General features: G+C 41.9%; 1 protein-coding gene across 8 annotated transcripts in view; it reads right to left on the bottom strand.

The window, feature by feature from the left end:
* Positions 1 to 19,656, bottom strand: part of nfixa (nuclear factor I/Xa) — a 116,408-nt gene that overhangs the window by 68,340 nt on the left and 28,412 nt on the right. For all 8 annotated transcript variants that reach the window (XM_083938377.1, XM_083938374.1, XM_083938380.1 and 5 more), the window contains one exon: positions 10,754 to 11,285. In XM_083938377.1, the coding sequence (XP_083794503.1) occupies positions 10,754 to 11,285 (532 nt within the window). The remainder of the gene's footprint in view (positions 1 to 10,753; positions 11,286 to 19,656) is intronic.

The raw sequence follows: 19,656 nt of genomic DNA, 5'->3' as shown, positions 1-19,656 counted from the left end.
ATGACCATCTTCATTCACTGTCACACAGGAAGCCTTACAGCCGTACACAACCACCGACACATTTTGTGTAGAAAAACACAATGAAACGATGACCCGTTGTGAATCAATTTCATCTCTAGTTCACATTGTTGGTGTACTGATGGTTTTCAGCGTCAGTCATAAAACCATATTGCCTCAACAGATGCACAGTGCTGTACACATCATTATCATGCACTTAAATATCATTCACGTTTTGGCAAGACATACAGAGCCAAATGTGCACAGCTGAATATTTACACAGCACATGAGAAAGGCATTGTTCAAAAAACATATACGCTCATATATTATACATTGAAATGCATCTCTATGCTGTCTTTATTCCTCTCATTCTCTCGTCTCTCTCTCTCCTGTGTTCTCTCATGTGGGAGGCAGCACTGGGCACCCAGCCATGCCACATCAATATGCGTACTGGTGAAACGCTTCCCCTGCTTCAACAGTGCTGTAGTCGCCGAGGCCTGCAGCAGTGGAAGCGATGGCTAATGTCACTGGATATGGCAGGTCATGTTAGCTGGTAGTTAGTTAACAGGGGTTAGAAAGCTAGTACTCCCAATGCAGCTGTGGAAAACCAGAGCCAGGCCAGAGCCAGGCCAGAGCCAGGCTAGCCTTGTCGTGGCGACCTGCCGCGACGACAGCCCGTTGACGCAGACAACGCTAGCCAGTGCCACCCTGGAGGCACCTTGGATTCTACCCAGGCAAGGTTCCCTGGGAGCCCTGGTTGCCATGGTGCCAGCCAAATTTGGGTCCAATAAACGTGAGGGGGAACAGGCGGGTTAGGGAGGGGGACTTTGGGGTGGCAAGACAGAGGATAGCGAGAAAGAAAGGGGGGTTCCTGAGTGCTATGGCAACGTTAAAATCAATCCTCTGGCTCTAAAGGAGTCAAATTTAAAAAAAGACCTGTTTAGATAAAGCTATATCAATGGAAGGACATTAAAATAACATCATTGATAACGCATAAAAGACAGGCAGCAACAGAGATATTGAGAGAGCATGTGTGCTGGACGCTGCTGATAACTTACACAAAGGGCTTTTAAAAGAGACTCTTGGCAATGTGAATGACAAGATGAATGTACAAGTCTTTGACTACTCTAAAGTTGGAATTGAAAAGTATGAAGCTCAGCTGTCAGATCAGTCAAGCTAAAAAGACGGATGTACATCTCATACTGTATCTCACTCCACAAGGCCATAGTTATAAACAACATGTGCTCTTAAACGAATAAAGGCAAGTTAAAAAGAAGTAAGAATTGTTAAAATTCATACTTAAGTGTGGCACAATTAAACATGTAAGTGGAATTAAAGCTTTTGAAGACACATATAGTCTCAAAATTTACTAAGTGGTTGGAGGTGACTTAACCCTGATCTTTATATTCATAAATGAATTTCCTCTTAATTAAAATGTTTGCATGAAGAAAATGCACAAAAACTTATTTTATAGCACTTAGTGTACACCTGGCTATCTTGGCTGACAAGCTGAATTATCAACAGCTGAAGCACAGAGCGCTTCACTGCACCTTGCTGTGACCGGTTCACCGCGGTGTCCCTGAGACCCCAAGACTCTGCTCTTTCCAAACTCTCTCTGTCTCTCTCATAAAAAAGACCTGCTGCTTGGCTCATAAGACTGTAAATCATGCAAAATAGAGCATAGCACTCGGTCTGGAAAAAATAACCATGTATAATGAGCAGACAGAGACATATGCACATATGCACTCTCTCACACACACGCACGTCTGTGCGTACACGCACATAAGCCTTGCCAAAAGCACACAACCCCCTATGCCGCTTTGTACTGGAGACCCAGACACATACTGTCATCAGCCTATCCCACAAGTCTGACCCCCCAAAACACCATCCTTTCCTGAATCCATGCTAGTGATAAAGAACAAACAAAAACACACTATCTCTACCCCCACCTTACCCCACTCGTTAAGACTGTGTCCATCTCCCACCTGCTCTGAACCCCCTCAAAACTCCTACAAACAAGAACAAACACATACACGCACACGCGCACACTAACGCCATTCCACTCCAAACTCATCCTGTTATCTAAACAAGCGGCATCCCCTTGTCAGCGTCAGTGGGCTCCTTTCTCTGTCTCCTCAGAGAAAAGAGAGACTCTCCTGTTCGCAGATGAATGGAGTCTTTTGATGAAGCGCTGAGCCTTGTTTACTGCCACTCCATTTATTTACCGGCCTGTTTTTCAAGTCGTCATTGAGGGACACTCTACCAAACACCCCCCACCCTCCTCACCCCCTCAACCTCACCCACCAACCCCCTCCGTCTCATCCTCTACTTAACTACACCCCCCCATCCCCTAAACACACATACACATATACACACTACCCCCCCCCCCCTCAATCCCATGTCGTTCCCTATCCCGTTTCATCCTGCTTTCTTCTTTCCGTCTAGTGTCCTAGATCTGTGTCCAAACTGATTTGAAGCTTACTCGCTTACACAGACGCATGCCAAATTTGATTCTCTGCATTCTGTTGTGCTTCTCAGCTAGCTCACTCATTCGACCCCCCACACCCCCACACCCCACTTTCTGCCTTCGCTAAACTGCTCTCCTTCTCACGGTGTAAAGAACACCAAACGATGCCCCTCGTGAAGGTTGTCTCTCAAGAATGAGTGGCCTGCTGCGAAACAGCTTAGACATTTTCTTTTACTGAAAAACAACATACAAAATCTGTTTGAAAGAAAACACCACCAAATATGGTGCAAAAGGTATTAACCAGAAAAAACAGGTGACCAAACTTAATCAGTGGTCAAATTAAATGGCCTGAAGATCTCAAAGAGAAGGCAATAACTTAACACAAAAAACAATAGAGAAACCAAACTGCAATCAAGCCTCATAGCCCATATGATAACGCTTCTACTGAAAACATTTAATCTCGAAAAATTAAAATATAGCCTGTGAACGAATGTGAAATGTAAAGATACTGTTAAAAAGGCAGGATGCCAGTCTTTGTGAAGATATATCAACCAAATGTCTGGTGGCAAAACATCTTTGCATACTAAATAGAACAAACATCAGAGAATAAAAAAAAGAAAAAAAAACTCAGTCAAGGCTCACAGCCCATGATGGCCTGCTTTCATGAAATACAAGGATAATGGTCCTATTGAGCACTAAAATGTTTGTGCTTACAAGTTATTATACATTTTTCTGTAGCAGCAAACAGGAGTCCAGGGTGCTAATGAGGCTAGGGGAGGGCATTCATTTGAACCCTAAAGAGGAATAAAAGAAAAGGGGAACAAGTGAAAGGAAGAAAAGAAAAGAGAAGAAAGCGAGGATCAGAGGGAGGAGGTTGGCAGAGACTGTGTATGAAAATTTGGCGTCTTCCATACAGAGATAGCATCGTGCCAAAAACGGTCGACGACACAACTCCTCTCACTTTCTGAACATCAGCGTTAAACTCGCCCACATAATCGTTTCTTTATTCTTCAACCCACATGTGCAAAATAAAATGAAATAGAGGTTGTCTTTTATTTCAAATCAGTATCCACCTAACTTTTTTAATTCAGCAACAAAAACTTATAGGAAAAATAACTCCATGGGAAAAACTGAATAAAAACAACAAAAAGAAAAGAAATGGTGCTTTGAAGTTAAAACTTAGTATTGTGACTCTCGTTCTAGCATGACTATGGTTGTGTGTGGTTCTGAATAGCGCTGTTAGCCAGACTTCGCAGCCGATGCCAGGGCCTCGCTGTGAGTGCAGCCCGGTGAATAAGGCATGTTCCCTGGCTCTCCCTCCTTTCTGGCTGGCCTGGCTGAGAGTGAGCATTGGCCAGTGCGCTCTTTCGCTTGCTCCTTCTCCTCCTTCTCCTCCTCCTCTCTGTCTATCTGAGGTCGGGAAACCCTCCTGAGTGGGTATATGGTTTTTGGGGACAGACACATTTCATGGTTGGCGGCGCTACAAAAGCCTGAAAAGAGACCCGACACTGGGAAGACACAGTATTAATACAGACAATACCACCCCCTCGCTGCTTCTGACTCTCTCTTTTCTCAGTAACCTCTTTCTTTTCCTCCTTCCTTCTCTCTTTTGCTTTCTAGTTTTTTATTTCCAAATAAAAAACAACGTTTAAGAAAAAGCCCACTCAGCTTAAGCAAAGAATGCAGTTTTTATCACTGCGTGCTTAGATTAACCTACGCCCATTTTTATTTGACAATCCTTAATGTGTTTTAATGTGTTTTAATGTGTAATTAAATCCCAACAGTAGGTATTAGACTTGGTTCAGCAGCATGGGAAAACACCTTTTTTTCTTTTAGACAAGCTTTGAAATTGCTAAGCATTTATATTATTTTATACTTGATAAATTATAATATACATATATTATTATTATTATTATTTATAAAAGTATATATTTATAACATTAACATACTGTATTACATTATTATTATTATTATTATTATTATTATTATTATTATTATTATTATTATTATTATTATTAGTAGTAGTAGTAGTAGTAGTAGTAGTAGTAGTAGTAGTATTTAATAATGATATATATATATATATATATATACTTAGATTACCATAGTATATTTTGACGGATTAATTCCAACACATATCTGGGCCTAATTATAGATGAAAATGACATTTGGCAACATTATATCTGATAAATGCAAAGATATAAATGTATATAAAGACAAACAAGGTAACTCTAAAGGAAAAAATGTTTGCACCATTAGTAATGAAGAAACCATGTGCAGTATTTCAGTGCTTTCTGCTTTTCTACCTTTGCTGCTATTACAATGGAGAGCTTCACCTGAGGAGAAACGGGAGAAATCTGACAGCTGAGTTCATTCAAAAAGAAAGCGGAGAATAGAGGAAAAGGGCCAAGCAGCTCAAACTGCCTCATTTGTCTGTTCCACCACGATGATGGCCTCCCGATTTCACTGGAATAATCTGTTTAACTCATATCTCCCTACGCTAAAACTCTTCACACAAAAGGAAACAGATGCGGGTAGACCAGAAATTTTCAGGGGTTTTACTTTCTCCCCAGTCAGAGAAAGCCAAAGAAACTGAGGCTTATGATTGTTATGTAAAAAGCAAAAAAGCAGGGAGCAGTTTCTAGGACAAAGGCACCATATCACGGAGCATGCCAGATTTCACTGGTCAATTTAATGGGAGACCAAACATAACAACATTGTCTTTGACTCGCCTTTCCCATGTTTTTTTTCGTTTTTTTTCCCCCTCGAGTCTGCTTGTGTCATCATGGTCTCATGAGATAAATGCAGACCCTGCGGTTTTGGACCGATCTATGTACGTCTGTGACACCCCAATGTTAGCCTCGTGTCTGTGTGTGTGCTTGTGTGTGTGTGTGCATGTTTTGGAGCGAATGAGCACACAACAGGGCTTTGGCTAGCCCGATACCATTAGCTATCCAAATACAGACTTTTTTCTGAAGCCAAGAATAGTGTGAGTAGACTCCCTCTCACTCTGTCTCTCTAATGTGACGAGGCTCTCCTTCTATCTTAACCCTTCAAAATGTATATGTAGCCACCTTGACGTGCTCCTGACGCCAGACAGAAAGACAGAGACGTGCAAAAGAGAACGCGGGCCTGGCTAACCGAGAACCATCAGCGGACATTTACTGATGCCAAAGCCGCTCTGCATGTGGAGAGCTTTTCTTAAACGGCGTGGGCCCTGTTCCCACCACACACAATACAAAAGCCTCAGACCTGACCGACTCCCTCTGTGTCGAGATTTCATTTAATCAAAACTCAGTGCTTACTTCACTGCTGAGGGTCATCCTAAGATGTGCACACACGCAGACACAAACAAAAACACCCGCACACAAGAACAGTCCACTCAACCCTTGTGATGTCATGGGAGCCGAAGAAGAGATCCAGGAAGTAATTAAGAACAGATTATTTTCACAGGGAAAAAAAAGAAATGCCAAGCCATGGAGCAGTGGGAACCTGTGGAATACATCAGAGTATCCTGTCAACTTTTAAAACATTGCAAGTCATTCATCACGTCAGCCATGACTGTCAGGCGTCTAACCCTCTCCTATTCCTGCTTTTCCCCTTCATTCTTCCAAATTTTCTATTCTTTGACCCCCCATAAATCCAGAATACTCTGGGAAATTTTCCTGAGACGAACAAAAGCGGGGTTTTTATTTGTGAATCCTTCCTGTGGTCAGTGAGTTTGCCGGGCCGCAGCGCTTGGGTTTCTCTGGGTTTTCTCACAGCGGTGTCCAAGGCATGACTATTGCTATAGTGAGAGAGAGGCGGGATCTGGCACCGTAGAGCGTGGAGTGTGGAGCGGTCATGGCAGAAATGGCACGGCGAGCATATTTCACACCTCCCTCGGAGTGACTGCAAATTTCCTGTACTGCACTTTTGATTGGAAACACATTTGAAACATCTTTTCATGATCACACTTACCGCGCACAAAAGACAGAAAAGTAAAAAAAAAAGAAAAAAAAGAAAAGAGGTAAGAATGAGGTCCAAAATATGACTAAGTGCACTGAGCTAACTTTGGACCTCACAAATGTTTTTTTTTCTTTTTTTTTTAATCTTCTGTTTTTCCAACCATGAATAAATCAGAAATGTGCTGAGTTTAAGCTAAAACAGCACAAGTGTTATAAATCAAATATTCCACTAAACACTATGAGAAGCAGCTGAATAATTTCTCCTCAGATGGTTTATAAGTAGACGAACCTATGCAGTAGTCACGGTCCGTGCCAGTGGGTGGTGCTCTGGCAGACCTTTGCCTTTTCCATACCACCATCTCCATTATTATACCATTTACTCACTATCCCCATTATGATACCAGTCACTCACTCTCAATAAAACACTAAAAATAATGCACTACTCACTGTGGTTCACCACAACCACTCTTCCTCTCTCCTCTATTCTCTGCCAGTATTTCAGTTACGATGTTCAAAGACGCGTTGCTCTGTCTGGTATGTTACCCTTTATCTGAGGTGTGTTAAAAACAGGGGGAGATGCTTGTGTATTGTGGCAGCGTGATCTGTTCAGTTACGGCTGCAGTGTGTTATGCTCCGTAACAGAGAGGATCTCAAAGGCTGGCTGGCTGCAGAACAGCCTGAGAAAGCCTGACGGCAAGCCCAGAGATTCCCCGTGGCAGCTTTTGCCACTCTGTCATAAACAAAACACAAGACGTCTTTCTCTTCTTCCCACACCAACGGGGCTCGGGCGCTGCCAAACAGAACAATCACTATCGCGCTCTCTTCTCCTTTCCAACGCACTCTCTCTCCCTCTCCCTCTCTCTCTGTGTCTCCTACAATATAAACAAAAGAGATCAGCAGAGGCTTTACCTCTGTGAGTGCAACAATGATGGCGATGTTTAAGGAGACAAAACAAGTGTGCATGGGATCAAAGGAGGAGCGCGAGAGACAGAGATGCTAAAGACCGACAAAACGCAAACCAAACAAAAACAAACAATGAGCACATCTTGTCATTCACTGAGCGGCTGATGCAAAAAATGTAACTGCTCATCATTGAAACAGATGAATGTGACAGATAAATGCAGGACTTCTTGCCTGTTTGTTCACAAATACGCATTTAAAACTTTAGAAGTGAATGACAGCCAAGTGTGGTAACAGTGGCAACCTTATGACAGGTTTGCCGATAGTGGTTTGCTTTTTGTATCTCCCTCTGTCTCTCTCTCTCTCTGTCTGCAGACCCCAAAGTGTCTCTCCAACCAGGACTTAAACTGCACACGGCCTCTTTGGAGGCAGATAAAAGTACCAAGGCACACTGTGTTAGCCAGATAAGATAAGAGAGCGCACACAGTAAGTCTATATTATGAATGGGCAGTGCACTTGGCAGCCCCCTCCAAGCAGCCATGTGTTTTACTGTACTGTTGTAAACCAAAGTACAGTAGCGACAAGTGCAGAGTAACAAACTGAAAAGCCAACGCTGCCAGAAGGGAGAACCTTAGTCATGAGACGTTCACAGTTTGTGTACTTTCACAGAATGTGTAAAAAAAATGAAATACGATATTTCAATATTTTTCCATTGCAATCCTCCCTCAATTGTTTACAGAATTGTAACCACCACCATTCACTAGATTTTATTTTGAAAAATGTCTTAATGTTATTTATAGTAGTATATATGTTGTATAATACCACAAACTTAATATTCTGCTCTTAAGTGGACTGTGTTTTTGTTCTGCATCCAGCATAAACAGAGAACAATTTCCCCTTATCAATAACTTTTCAAATGCTGTATGTCTAAAAACCTACATAATTGCTTTAATTATATATTTTAAAATACCAAACATTTTGTTAATAATTTCCCTTCCAAAACTAAAAATGCAAAGGTCAGGCAACGTCTTTCTAGATGAAGTGCATTATATGATTCTTTTTTTTTTTCCTGACTGGGCTAGGATCAAACAAACATAATACTATAATTTAGTGCAGTCTGAGAGTATAATCTACAAACCTAATAGCATTTAACAGTGCTGTAAGGTTTCATAATGAAATGAGCAAAAACAGGCTCTGCAAATGTTACTAAATCACAAAATGTGACTCACTGACCAAGAAATCTACTATAAGTCATTATAGTAGATTAGAGTAATACAAAACACTTCTCAGTCAGTCAGTCAAATTTTTAAAAGCTAATAAATTAAATAATAAGATTTGAGAGAAAATTTATCACAAAAAAATGCTACTGAAACGGTAAGGCAGATTTCCACAGGACTGTCTGCTACCTATGGTTTATCACCGCCACAGACCAACAAGCCGGAGCTGCCGTCAGGGTTTGGCTCAGGTCGCGTGAGGTGTTTGGCCTGGACCAAGATTTTATGTGTGTCAGAGAGAGAAAGAGAGAGAGAGAGAGGGGGCGGCTGTGATAGCATTTGGCTACAATCATGTTAGCGGCTACCATAATAGTTCTGCCTAGGCACAGTGAGTGTGTGTGTTTGGGCAGTGACCAGGATGAGCTGTATACTCATATATGTTTGTGCGTGTGTGTGTGTGTGTGTGTGTGTGTGTGTGTGTGTGTGTGTGTGTGTGTGTGTGTGTGTGTGTGTGTGTGTGTGTGTGTGTGTGTGTGTGTGTGTGTGTGTGTGTGTGTGTGTGTGTGTGTGTGTATGTGTGTGGAGCTGGTTGAGTCACTGTTTGAAATTTCCAGAAAATTTCCAGCTGAGAAAATATTAGGCCATGAGCGTGTGTTTGTATGTATACGTAGCCAGCAAATGGTGGAAGGGTGTGTATTTGGAGGATTTGGCTGTGAAATGTGTGTGTGTGTGTGTGTGTGTGTGTGTGTGTGTGTGTGTGTGTGTGTGTGTGTGTGTGTGTGTGTGTGTGTGTGTGTGTGTGTGTGTGTTTTGTTGCTGTGACTGTTTTTTTGTAATCTGGGGGAGAAAACTACACACACAGCCAGTGCTTTGGCTGTGTGTGTAGAATGCGCACACTGGAGGCTACAGCGATGTTTGGCCGAGTGCGAATGTGTGTATCCGTGATGGTGGCTGAGATACAACAATGTTTGGCTGTATTAAACTGTATCTATGATAGTCCTTGGCCTAGTGTGCATGCTGTGCGGGTGTGTGTGTACGCAATCGTGACTAAAACCCTATTTTGGCTTTACATGTGAATGTGCGCTGCAAAGATGAGAGTTGCTTTTCTTTTTTGTTTTTTTAAATCAAATGTGTGTATCTTTATTTAGCTGTGTTTGTATGTGTGTGTATGGGTGTGAAGGTGACTGCAGTAGTACTGGTTGTCTGTGAGCACTGCCGTTTTGTATGAGTGTGTGTTTGGCAGCCAGGTCCAACGTGGTGCTAGCATTGAGGCAGACGGTGAAGGCGGCAGCAGCCTGCGGCCTGAGAGTAGGAGATTCGCGGCTCTGCTCTCTCTCTCTCTCTCTCACACACACACACACACTCACACACACTCACAAACACACACAATCTGGTCTGTGGCCAAATGATGATCCCTGGCTACAATGGCCTTATCGAGGCACATACACATCGACAGACTGAGAACAATCTTATAAACAGCGACTCTCACTCATCACACAAAAACGCACAATTTGACAATGGTGATCGTCTCCTAAAACACACACACACACACTAACACACACACACACACACACACACACACACAAACACGCATGCAAATTCCTTCCTATATAAAAACACAAAATTCATGCCCATATGAAGCTGCAAATGCCTCACTAAGAAAAATAAACTCGTACTTGCCAGAGCAAGCTGGCTGAATGCCCTTGACACACTCACATATTATTTTTATTACTGTTGATACTATGTTGTCATGTAAACAAATACAAGTAACAGAAGAAAGGAAGGACAATTATGAAAAAGAAAGAAGAAAAGCTATTTGCCATTTACTAAAAGAGAAAAAAAAGCAAGGAGGGATATTCAATTTGTTTCTCAGACATTAATGTTTGCTTGTTATTTAAAATAATATTGTTCACAATTTTCATACAATAATATTAGATAGCTTATTTATAACTGTCATTTTTTCCCAAAATTTAAACACATTTCCAGTGTGTTTCTTAAACATATTACACTTATTTTTGTCGTAAGGCTTATCTTTATGTATTTTTGTTTCAGTCATTCCCTCTCAATTTAATTATGTCACACAAGCAAGTGTTTCTCTTGGATTTGTTTCTGTGTGTTATTATGCAAATGTGTGTGTGTACATTTAAATGTTCATGCACACGGGCATGTAAGATGAGTGTTTATGTGTTGGCATCCCTCATTATTAGTGTCTAGTATCCAGTTGACCATACCTGGCGTGTGGACGAAGTAGGCCAGGTAGAGGTCCAGCTCCTTGACGGACACTCCGATGTGGTGCGGCTGGACGCACAGGCCAGGGTTGGTGCACTGTGGTGACTTGACCAGCCGTTCCCCATCCGTGCTCTCCAGGGGGCTGCCCTTGAACAGGATGACCATCACCAGGTCAAGCCGCCACACCTTGTCGGCCTGGCGTAGGCAGTCGATGCGACGGATCTTGCCCTTCTGGTCGGGGTTGGACAGCACGCAGCAAGGGGGCTTTTTCCCCGTGATGGTGAGCACAAAGTCCTCACGGAACTCAGGCCGGATGTCCTTGCGGAGCTTGGCCAGCAGGCGTGAGGCCCACTTCTGCTTGATCTCTGGCTTCTCCCCCAGCAGCTCGTCCTTCACTGCACGCTCTTCCTCCTTGGACATGCGCTTCTCGTGCTTCTTGAAGTATTTGCGCTTGCGGGCCTGCAGGTTGAACCAGGTGTAGGCGAAGGCGCGAACATGGGGCAGCAGGGCCTCGATGAAGGGGTGGAATTCATCCTGGATGAGGGAGGAGGAAGGGGGGAGGGTGGAGGAGGAGAGGGAGGAGGGGGGGAAGCAGGAGGAGGCAGTGGAGAGAGAGGGGGAGAATGGGGGAGAGAAGGATGGGGAGAGAGGGAGTGGGGGTGAGGAAGGGAAGAAAGAAGAGAGGCAGTTAGCACCGGCACGCAGCATGGATGAGCGGCGCCTGCTCTGTGTGAGCGGAGGGAGAGAATGAGCGAGAGGTGTCGAGAGAGAGAGACAGAGAGAGAGAAAGAGAGAGAGAGAGAGAGAGAGAGAGAGAGAGAGAGAGACAGAGAGAGAGAGAGATGCTTTACGCTCTCTACCTAAAACCTAACGCAGACACATCACATTAAAGGATACTTTACAAAACACTGAAACAACACAATTCTTACAAAGACTGAGAGCTAAAAGATTAGTACAGGATCTAATGTGATGGTTCTCTTCAAATACTATTACTGTAAACATTTATGTGTCTGCATAAATTAAATACATTTAAATAATAAATAATAAATCAATTAATATATATATATATATACAAACGTGTTGGTTATTAATACAAATATCTCCAGACTTGCATTTAACCATTACAAAACTACAACGAAAACATTTAGTATTAATTCCCAAAAGCATTTTTCTTTATTTTATATCTACATCTGCAAACTCAAAAAACTATTTCTAGATAATGAAAGATAAAATATTAGTCCATCAATAATATAACTGCGTCCCCACCATGATTTAATAACAGTCACTATCACAAAACATATGTAAATAAAACAAGAATAACATGGTATTTACCATTTTGCTCTCTCATCATAAATTCACCCGCCGATTGCAAAGAAACTTAAAATGCACCACGAGGACAACAACTTGATTGTTCAATCAAAAGGCGCTGAAGTAATGCTGCGTATATTAGAAAACAAAAGACTGAAGGAAAAAAATGTCAAAAAGAGATGCTGAGAAACTGTCCAATAAAAGCAGCAGGGGGGAAAAAAGCTGAGAAAGAGGAGGCAGGCCAAGGGGGCGCAGTGTAATACCAGCACAGGAACACAGGAGGTACTGTGGCAGGAGCTGCAGGAGAGGTGCTGTTCAAGAGCACAACAGAAGGAGAGTGTAGAGAAGTTCAGCAATCTCTCTGTCTAAAAGGATTTAAGAAGAAGAAAAGAAAAAAAGCTGGATGTGCACGGACTAAACAAACCAGATATTGTAGCAAAAAGGATAAAATTATCAAAACTTAAACAAGCCTCTTTGTTTGCAAAAATATGTAGAAAAAAATATCTTGATGAAAAAACAACAACAAAAAATGCCTGGCAAAGCGGCGCGTGCTATTGGTTCAGATCTGTGGGATCTGCATAAGACTCACAGAGAGGGAGAGAGAGAGAGCTGAACAAGGGGGGTGCGGACGGAGGAGAAAAAGAAAAAAAACAACAACAAGAGGACCGAATCAATGTTGGAAGAGTGTGCACGACCGCTGGCAAACCCGAGTGCAGCTTCTTTTTTCCCCCTCTTTCTCTCCAACTCTGTCTCTCTCTTCCTCTCCACTTTCCTTCTCTAACCATTGACTGAGACTGTGCCAACATGCAGAGGGCCCACCTATTTGGCACAGAGTCTCAAACAGCCCAGCCAATACGCACGCTCCCAGCGCTGAAAGGGAGGGAAGAGAGAGATGGCAGAGGGAGAAGCAAAGCGGTGGGGGGGTGGATGGTTGGTGGCTGGTATTGGAGAGAGAGAGAGAGAGAGAGAGAGAGAGAGAGAGAGAGAGAGAGAGAGAGAGAGGGAGGGAGGGGGAGAGACAGGGGCTGTGTGTGGTGCAGGCAGAAGGCACGTCATTAGCCAAATAGACAAGTTCCAATCTAGTGCAAAGGCAAAGTCCAGAGGATATTAATTTTACATGCATCCAATCCAGACAGCACCCGCCTTCTAAAGCACCCACACCCCCCTTAATCGCCTTCGTCACCAGCGCGGTCACAGCCATCCCAACAAACCAGCTCCTCTCCAACTGCATACCCCCCCTCCACGCCCCCACCCCTACAGAAACACCCCTCTCTCTCCGTCTCCCTGCTCGCGTTACACCACCTTGGCATGGGATGGCATGAGAAAACACAGGCCCAAAATCCCACTAGACCCTGAGACCAGCAGCTGCTCCTGGATTTACCACACAAACAAAGAGAGGAGGGGGAAGAAAATGCCCGATACCCCCCCCCCCCCCAACAAAAAAATACCATCCAAAAACATGCTCTCCTGTTTCAAAATGCACTCTCACATCCAAACTGGCCCCGTCTCTTTCCTCTCTCTATTTTTTTCTGTTACTACACTCTAAGAGAGCATAGACACAGAAACACATTAAAAGTTTCTGTTACCAAAATTAGAGAGCAATGCCATTTTCTGGGTGAAAGATAGGATTCAGTGGACAATGACGGCTGAAAATGCTGCGGTGGACAGCTTCATGTAAGAAGCTATACGTGTTAAGCTGTTTAGCAAGGCAAGGCGAGCGGATATTAAAACTGTCTAAAAAAAGGCTATAGCGCTCTCCTGTAATTCACAAAGCTTAGTCTAATGCTTTCAGATTCACATTTGCTGGCCTTTGTAATAGCGAAAAAGAATTATAGTGTCCTACTGCAGCCGGTAAATTGCCCATATTTTCATCGTGTTGCATTATGAAGTACACAATGACACATGAATGGGACTGAACAGCAGCAGAAAGTGAGGGAGCACACAGGGCTGTATAGCTGCCCTGGCAAGCGCATTGTCTCATTCTCATTGGCTGACCCGCATGACCTCAGAGGGACAAGCTGTGCTCAACTGCACCATAGGAGAATTTTTGGAGAGACAAAGGCTCACAACAAGGATCAATACAATGTAATCTGATGTATGTATGAAATACGCATGGACCCGTCGTCTCATCAGAAGCGCTTAAATGTCATACTTCCAAATAACTAAAAAGGAACACATCTGCTTGTTTATGCTGTCCATGGGACTCATGGCAATTATAGAGACATTGTCAAAACTGGAATCTCAGCAATGGGCAACCACAAAAAGCTAACTTGTCATGTGGCAAAGTTGAGGGCCCGGCCATTTGATTGTGGGTTGAAGCCCCCTGCTGTGCAACGGGACAGGCTGTCTGTGTGAACGCCCTACAAAGGCCAGAGTCCTCTGGTTGGCTCCCAGGACCATCAGATTTAGCCTGGCCTGCTCCCTCTCTGCAGCCTGTATGACTGGATGGTCCACTGACTGGCTGGCAAGCTGGCTGTTAGGTTGGCTGAGAGGCTACATGACTGGCTGGGTGAATGACTGGTTGGCTAACCGGCCAGGTTGCTAGCTGGCTAGCTGGCTGACTGACTAGCTCGTCATTTCTACTGCTTGGGGAGGTGGGGGTGGGGGAGGGTGCAGACCCCATCTGGACCAAGCCGAGCTGGGCCGGGCACCGATTGTTCATGCTAACATACGCCTGTCTCAAACAGCCGCAACGAACACGTGAAAAATGTGGGAATGAAAGATGGTGAAGGCAAGAAAACAAAACTGGGCAAAAAGAACCTGAGGAGATGAAATTAAAGAGGATGTGTGTGTTTGTTTTTGAAGAATAATGACATAGGTGTGTGTCGCCCATTTGAAAAGACCGAAGGGATCTAGACTTTTTGATGAATGGGCCGCAGACAAAGAAAAGGGGTGATATGTGCCAAGTATTACAGTCACTTCCTGAAATATCATCATTCCATTACTGACAGGTAAAATGATAATAACCTAGATTACTATCAGGGAAATTCTAACCTCTCCTTTGTGTATTCATTCATTCATTCATTTCCTTTTGTGGTTCCAGCGCTGAAACATTTTATTAATTCTTAACTCTTCATACAACAAAAAGTAAAAAATCATATTACGGGACTATTATGAATCAATATTATTAAGCAGATGCAATTTGAACTAAACATGTAATCCTTCAAAAAACAAACTCTTTTTAAAATCACTTAGTTAAATCCAGTGCCAGGCCTATTATGATCATAGACGGGACTAAATGCAAAATTATACATAACACAGACATTGAGGTCTGTGCACAGTTTGCAGTTCAGGCAAGATCTTTTATGATTTTGGCCATGAAATGAGTCTTTGTGGCTCCCTACTATTTAATGTGTCCATTTTTTTTGACATTTGCAAACCCACATTTCCTTCTGCTCATTAGGGAGGGTTTCTCCTGTTTGCCCAGAGTTCTTCGGGGCAGAACGATGGGTGGCAGTTTTTTGGGGGCCTTGGCCACTGGACTCTTAAGGTATCTGCTCGGCAATAATTTCAACGAGAGCTCATCTTATCTCTGCGTGCCATGCTCTGTCTTTCAGAAAACAGCGACCTTTGTTCGCCAGGCTGGCGCAAGACAACCACCCCACCCCCCCCCCACCCCCCTGCCCTGACTGGGTAACAACTCAAGAGAGCAGGAGAGAAATGAAAACCACCTCAGGTTTTTATTGACAAGGCCAAGCTTGGAGCAGCACCGACTGCCAAAAAAATCACAAGACAAAGGAAACCCATAAAAACTGATATTCAATATTTTTGATGGTGTTAAACAAAAAAATACATACATGCAAGGCTGCTGTTAAGAATATCCTAACAGATAATAATAATAAAAAGTTATGGCCTTTGAAATGAGGCCTCAAAGTAAAATTGAACAAAATCCAGGTATTAAGCATGGCACGTCATATTAATGAAAAAAAGTTTTTTATTATTTATTACTATATGAACACCAATAAATATGACTAAATGATGTTGGTGTTTCAGAGGAGCACATAAAACCTCTTTGTGCGGCCTGTCTTAGCTTAGAACGGCCTGTGCCAGGTGTCTCTTGTAAAACAATATACAAATGAATACTCTCACCTTGAAAAGAAAGACACATACCTTCGTCAAGTGTTCACCGGAACATTATTAACTCCGCAACACCGGTGTAACGTCACTTTCGGCTCATTACGTCTGTTAACCTTGACGGGGGGAGTTGTTGACCTCCGTCTGATTGTAAGTAACTCTTTGTATATTGCGTGTGTTAAAATAGACAGTACCGTCATGCATCTGTCTTGACAGTAAAGCTGCTCTAATAATTAATGAATATATTAGTGCTCAAATCTGATATTCCTCTTACCCCTTGAGAGAAAAATGCACGTGAGCTCCGCTAGCGGTCGGCTCTCAGCCCCGGTCTCGTGCGGCCTATGTTAAGCAAAAAGGGGTCAAGATTAGGACATAAAGTCTAAATGGGGAAAAGAAAAACGACGTGGATGAATCGTCGTAGTAGAACTGATGAATAAAAACAGTGTAAAGTAGACGCGTGATCTCACTGGAGGCAAACATTTGCCAGAGTAAACAAATATGTTACATTTGCACAAAGCGTTCATCTTTGTAACTGTATTAATGCAGCCAATTTAACGTTTTAACATTTTTACGCAGACTATTAACACCTTGGTGTAAATTTAAAAAAGGACTATTGGTTCTTCTCTGTGGGCTCTATTTGAATACAATTATTTTTAACAACCGTAACTCGGGCCTGTTTCCCACACTGTTATCACGCAATTACCTAATGCGATGAGTTTGTGGTATTAATCTTAGGTATGCACATTAATGCCAAAGGGCTCACATCTGCGTAGGACACATGGGAAGAAAGATCAGGTCATACATTTATTTGATCCTGCAGGGTGAGGAGGACGCTTTGGTCGTGAGTCAACACTGTTCTCACTGGGCTGCAGACAGGAGATCTCAGGCATTTGGCATTATATTAACAACATAACGGTCACTTATTTTATCACTTTTTACTCTTAAATTGTGATTTCAACAAATGACAAAATGGAATTTAAAAATGCATTAAGTAGAAGTAATACATAAAAACAGAAGTCCAGCCTCATTAAATAGCTTTACGACAGGTTTCCTTTAAATTATACTAATGCATCCACCCCATTAATATTTCCTATTGAAATTATAGTATATTATATCTAATTCTTTTTTTTACCACCAACATGACCTAAATAATCTAAATTCCACAAAAGCAGTCTGAAGTTTAAACTATTTGGTTTAAAATGTTAAATGTGTTAATGCAGTAATTGCATGAATGCAAAATAATAATCCTGAAATCTCAATTGTTTTAAATGTGTTCTTAAACAGTGGATCAGTATTTAATTAAATATGTTTGATTTTGATGAACAGGATTAAATATGTGGACTCATACAATCTGTCAACCTTTTCATTTTTGCAGTTTAATATGAAAAGTCATGTTTAAAAATCATTTTAAATAGCTGCTTCCTTGTAAATAAATGTTCATAAATTGTATCGTATTGCGTATCTATAATTTTATCATAAATGTTGGTGTTTTATTTAAGAATTTATAGATTTATCCCTTTTCTCTTTCAGCATTTCATTTAAGCAGTATTTATCCATGACGTCTAATTATAAAGAGAAAAGTTCAACTTAATTTTAATTTTATAACTAATGCTTTAAGGAAGTAATTGGAGACAATATTAGCCTGATGAAATTTCATTTGACTCACGCACAAGTCCTTTGTTAACTCTATTCAAGATGATCCTGTAAGATAAGGCTGAAACACACACACACACACACACACACACACACATACACAGAAAGCTGATGAAGGTTACAGCGTGTCAGGACGTGTCATGACTGGAATTTAACTTTGACATCTGCTGTGTAAAATCACATATTGACATGTACTGTGGTGATGTAAAGGAAAGACTGTGAGAGTTCTGAGCTATTTTCCCTGTGTGTGTGTGTGTGTGTGTGTGTGTGTGTGTGTGTGTGTGTGTGTGTGTGTGTGTGTGTGTGTGTGTGTGTGTGTGTGTGTGTGTGTGTGTTCTGACCACTCTAGATGGTCTGGAATAATTTGGGTTAAGTGTCTTTTACTTTATATATAGCCTACTGTAAATCAACTGTTTTTTCAAATCTTGTCTCATTATTCTAAACTCAGACTGTTGTTATATAACGCTGTTTTGGTAAAAAAAAAAAAAGAAAAGAAAAGAAAAGAAAAGGGAAGAGAAAAACAGCAGTGGTTTTTGCAAAGTTTCCATATTTTTTTAACAGCAGTGCAGGAAAGTAAGGTGCGCAGGCCTGACTAGTGGTGAGTAACACCCTGCCATTAAGAGGTGATGTGTTGGTAACCTCACAATCCTCAGGGATATAAAATAATTACGGACAAGATGACTTAAACTACTATTTCCTAGGAAAATCTTGATACAGAAAAAACAAGTGTCCTTTTTTTCTTCCCCTGTAATTCACTTATTTGAGCCCACACACGTGCATTCACACACAGACCCACATTATTCTTCTTAAAAATTTCCTCCTTAGCTTTTCATCACTGCCAGTCCTTCTATTTCCATCCAGCTCAAAACCTTTTCATCCATTCATCTACTCCCTGGAAGAGAGAAAAACCTTCCCCTCTCTCGCTGCTCTCTTTCTCCCATCGACACAGATTGATGTTAAAAGTGTGTCTGCGCATCGTTTGTAATTACGCCTGTTTACACACTGAAGCATTACTATGTGTGAAAGTCTGGAAGCCATTTGTGGCATGAGGCTGAGAGGGAAAGACCGAGTGAGCGAGCTTTAAACAGCTCCAGAGATACAAGGACTGATAGCAAGCTGAGGCTTCTGACATGACTGCAGACCTGGGTAATATTATACTCAAATATGCTTTCACGTTTGCGCGATGGATTTGTCTGGGCAGACCGTTTCAGCCTCAAATGTAAGCACATCAAAGATAAGATTAAGGGCTCTTTATGATTCTTTTTAGTAGCCAAAATGTATTCAGCCAGGATTTTCTTGAGGTTTGTGTGGTTTTTCTATGTCTCTGGCCCATCTGCATAAATTCCACCATACACAGTTAATTATAAACATAACTTTAACCCCACAAGTGAGTTATATTCCCAATTTATATTCTGAAAATATTTGGAGGACTGAATCCAATTTGGACGTCTTAAAAATACATTATGTGATGTTCATCGGTTAAATATATTCGCAGGCTCTTTTGGCTTCGATATGTGAAGAGAATTCAAAACTTGTACACCAAAATTTATAATATGGCGGCAGCAAAGAGGGCTGTCTGAAACCGTATACATTTACTCCTCGCTAAAACTGAATGTTAATCTTGATACCAGTGTCGTCAATTACAAAAAGAATGTTTCTCTTTGGGGATGATGTTATCATTGGTATAAATAAAACTGGGTAAAATTATAGATTTCAAACTAAATTAGGAGATTCTGGCGCTGTATGCTGCAAACAATGATTTAATAAAACCACTTCAACATGTGGCTGCAGCTAGATGTGGCAGTATAGGATTACATGTATTCTAAGTGGATACATAAGACTACTGCATGTGTGCTGTGTGTGTGTTTAC

Source organism: Echiichthys vipera, assembly GCF_963691815.1.
Source record: "Echiichthys vipera genome assembly, chromosome: 2".
NCBI classification, from domain to species: Eukaryota; Metazoa; Chordata; class Actinopteri; order Perciformes; family Trachinidae; genus Echiichthys; species Echiichthys vipera.
Note: the sequence above shows the minus strand (reverse complement) of the source record. Positions and strands in the feature narration are given on the sequence as shown.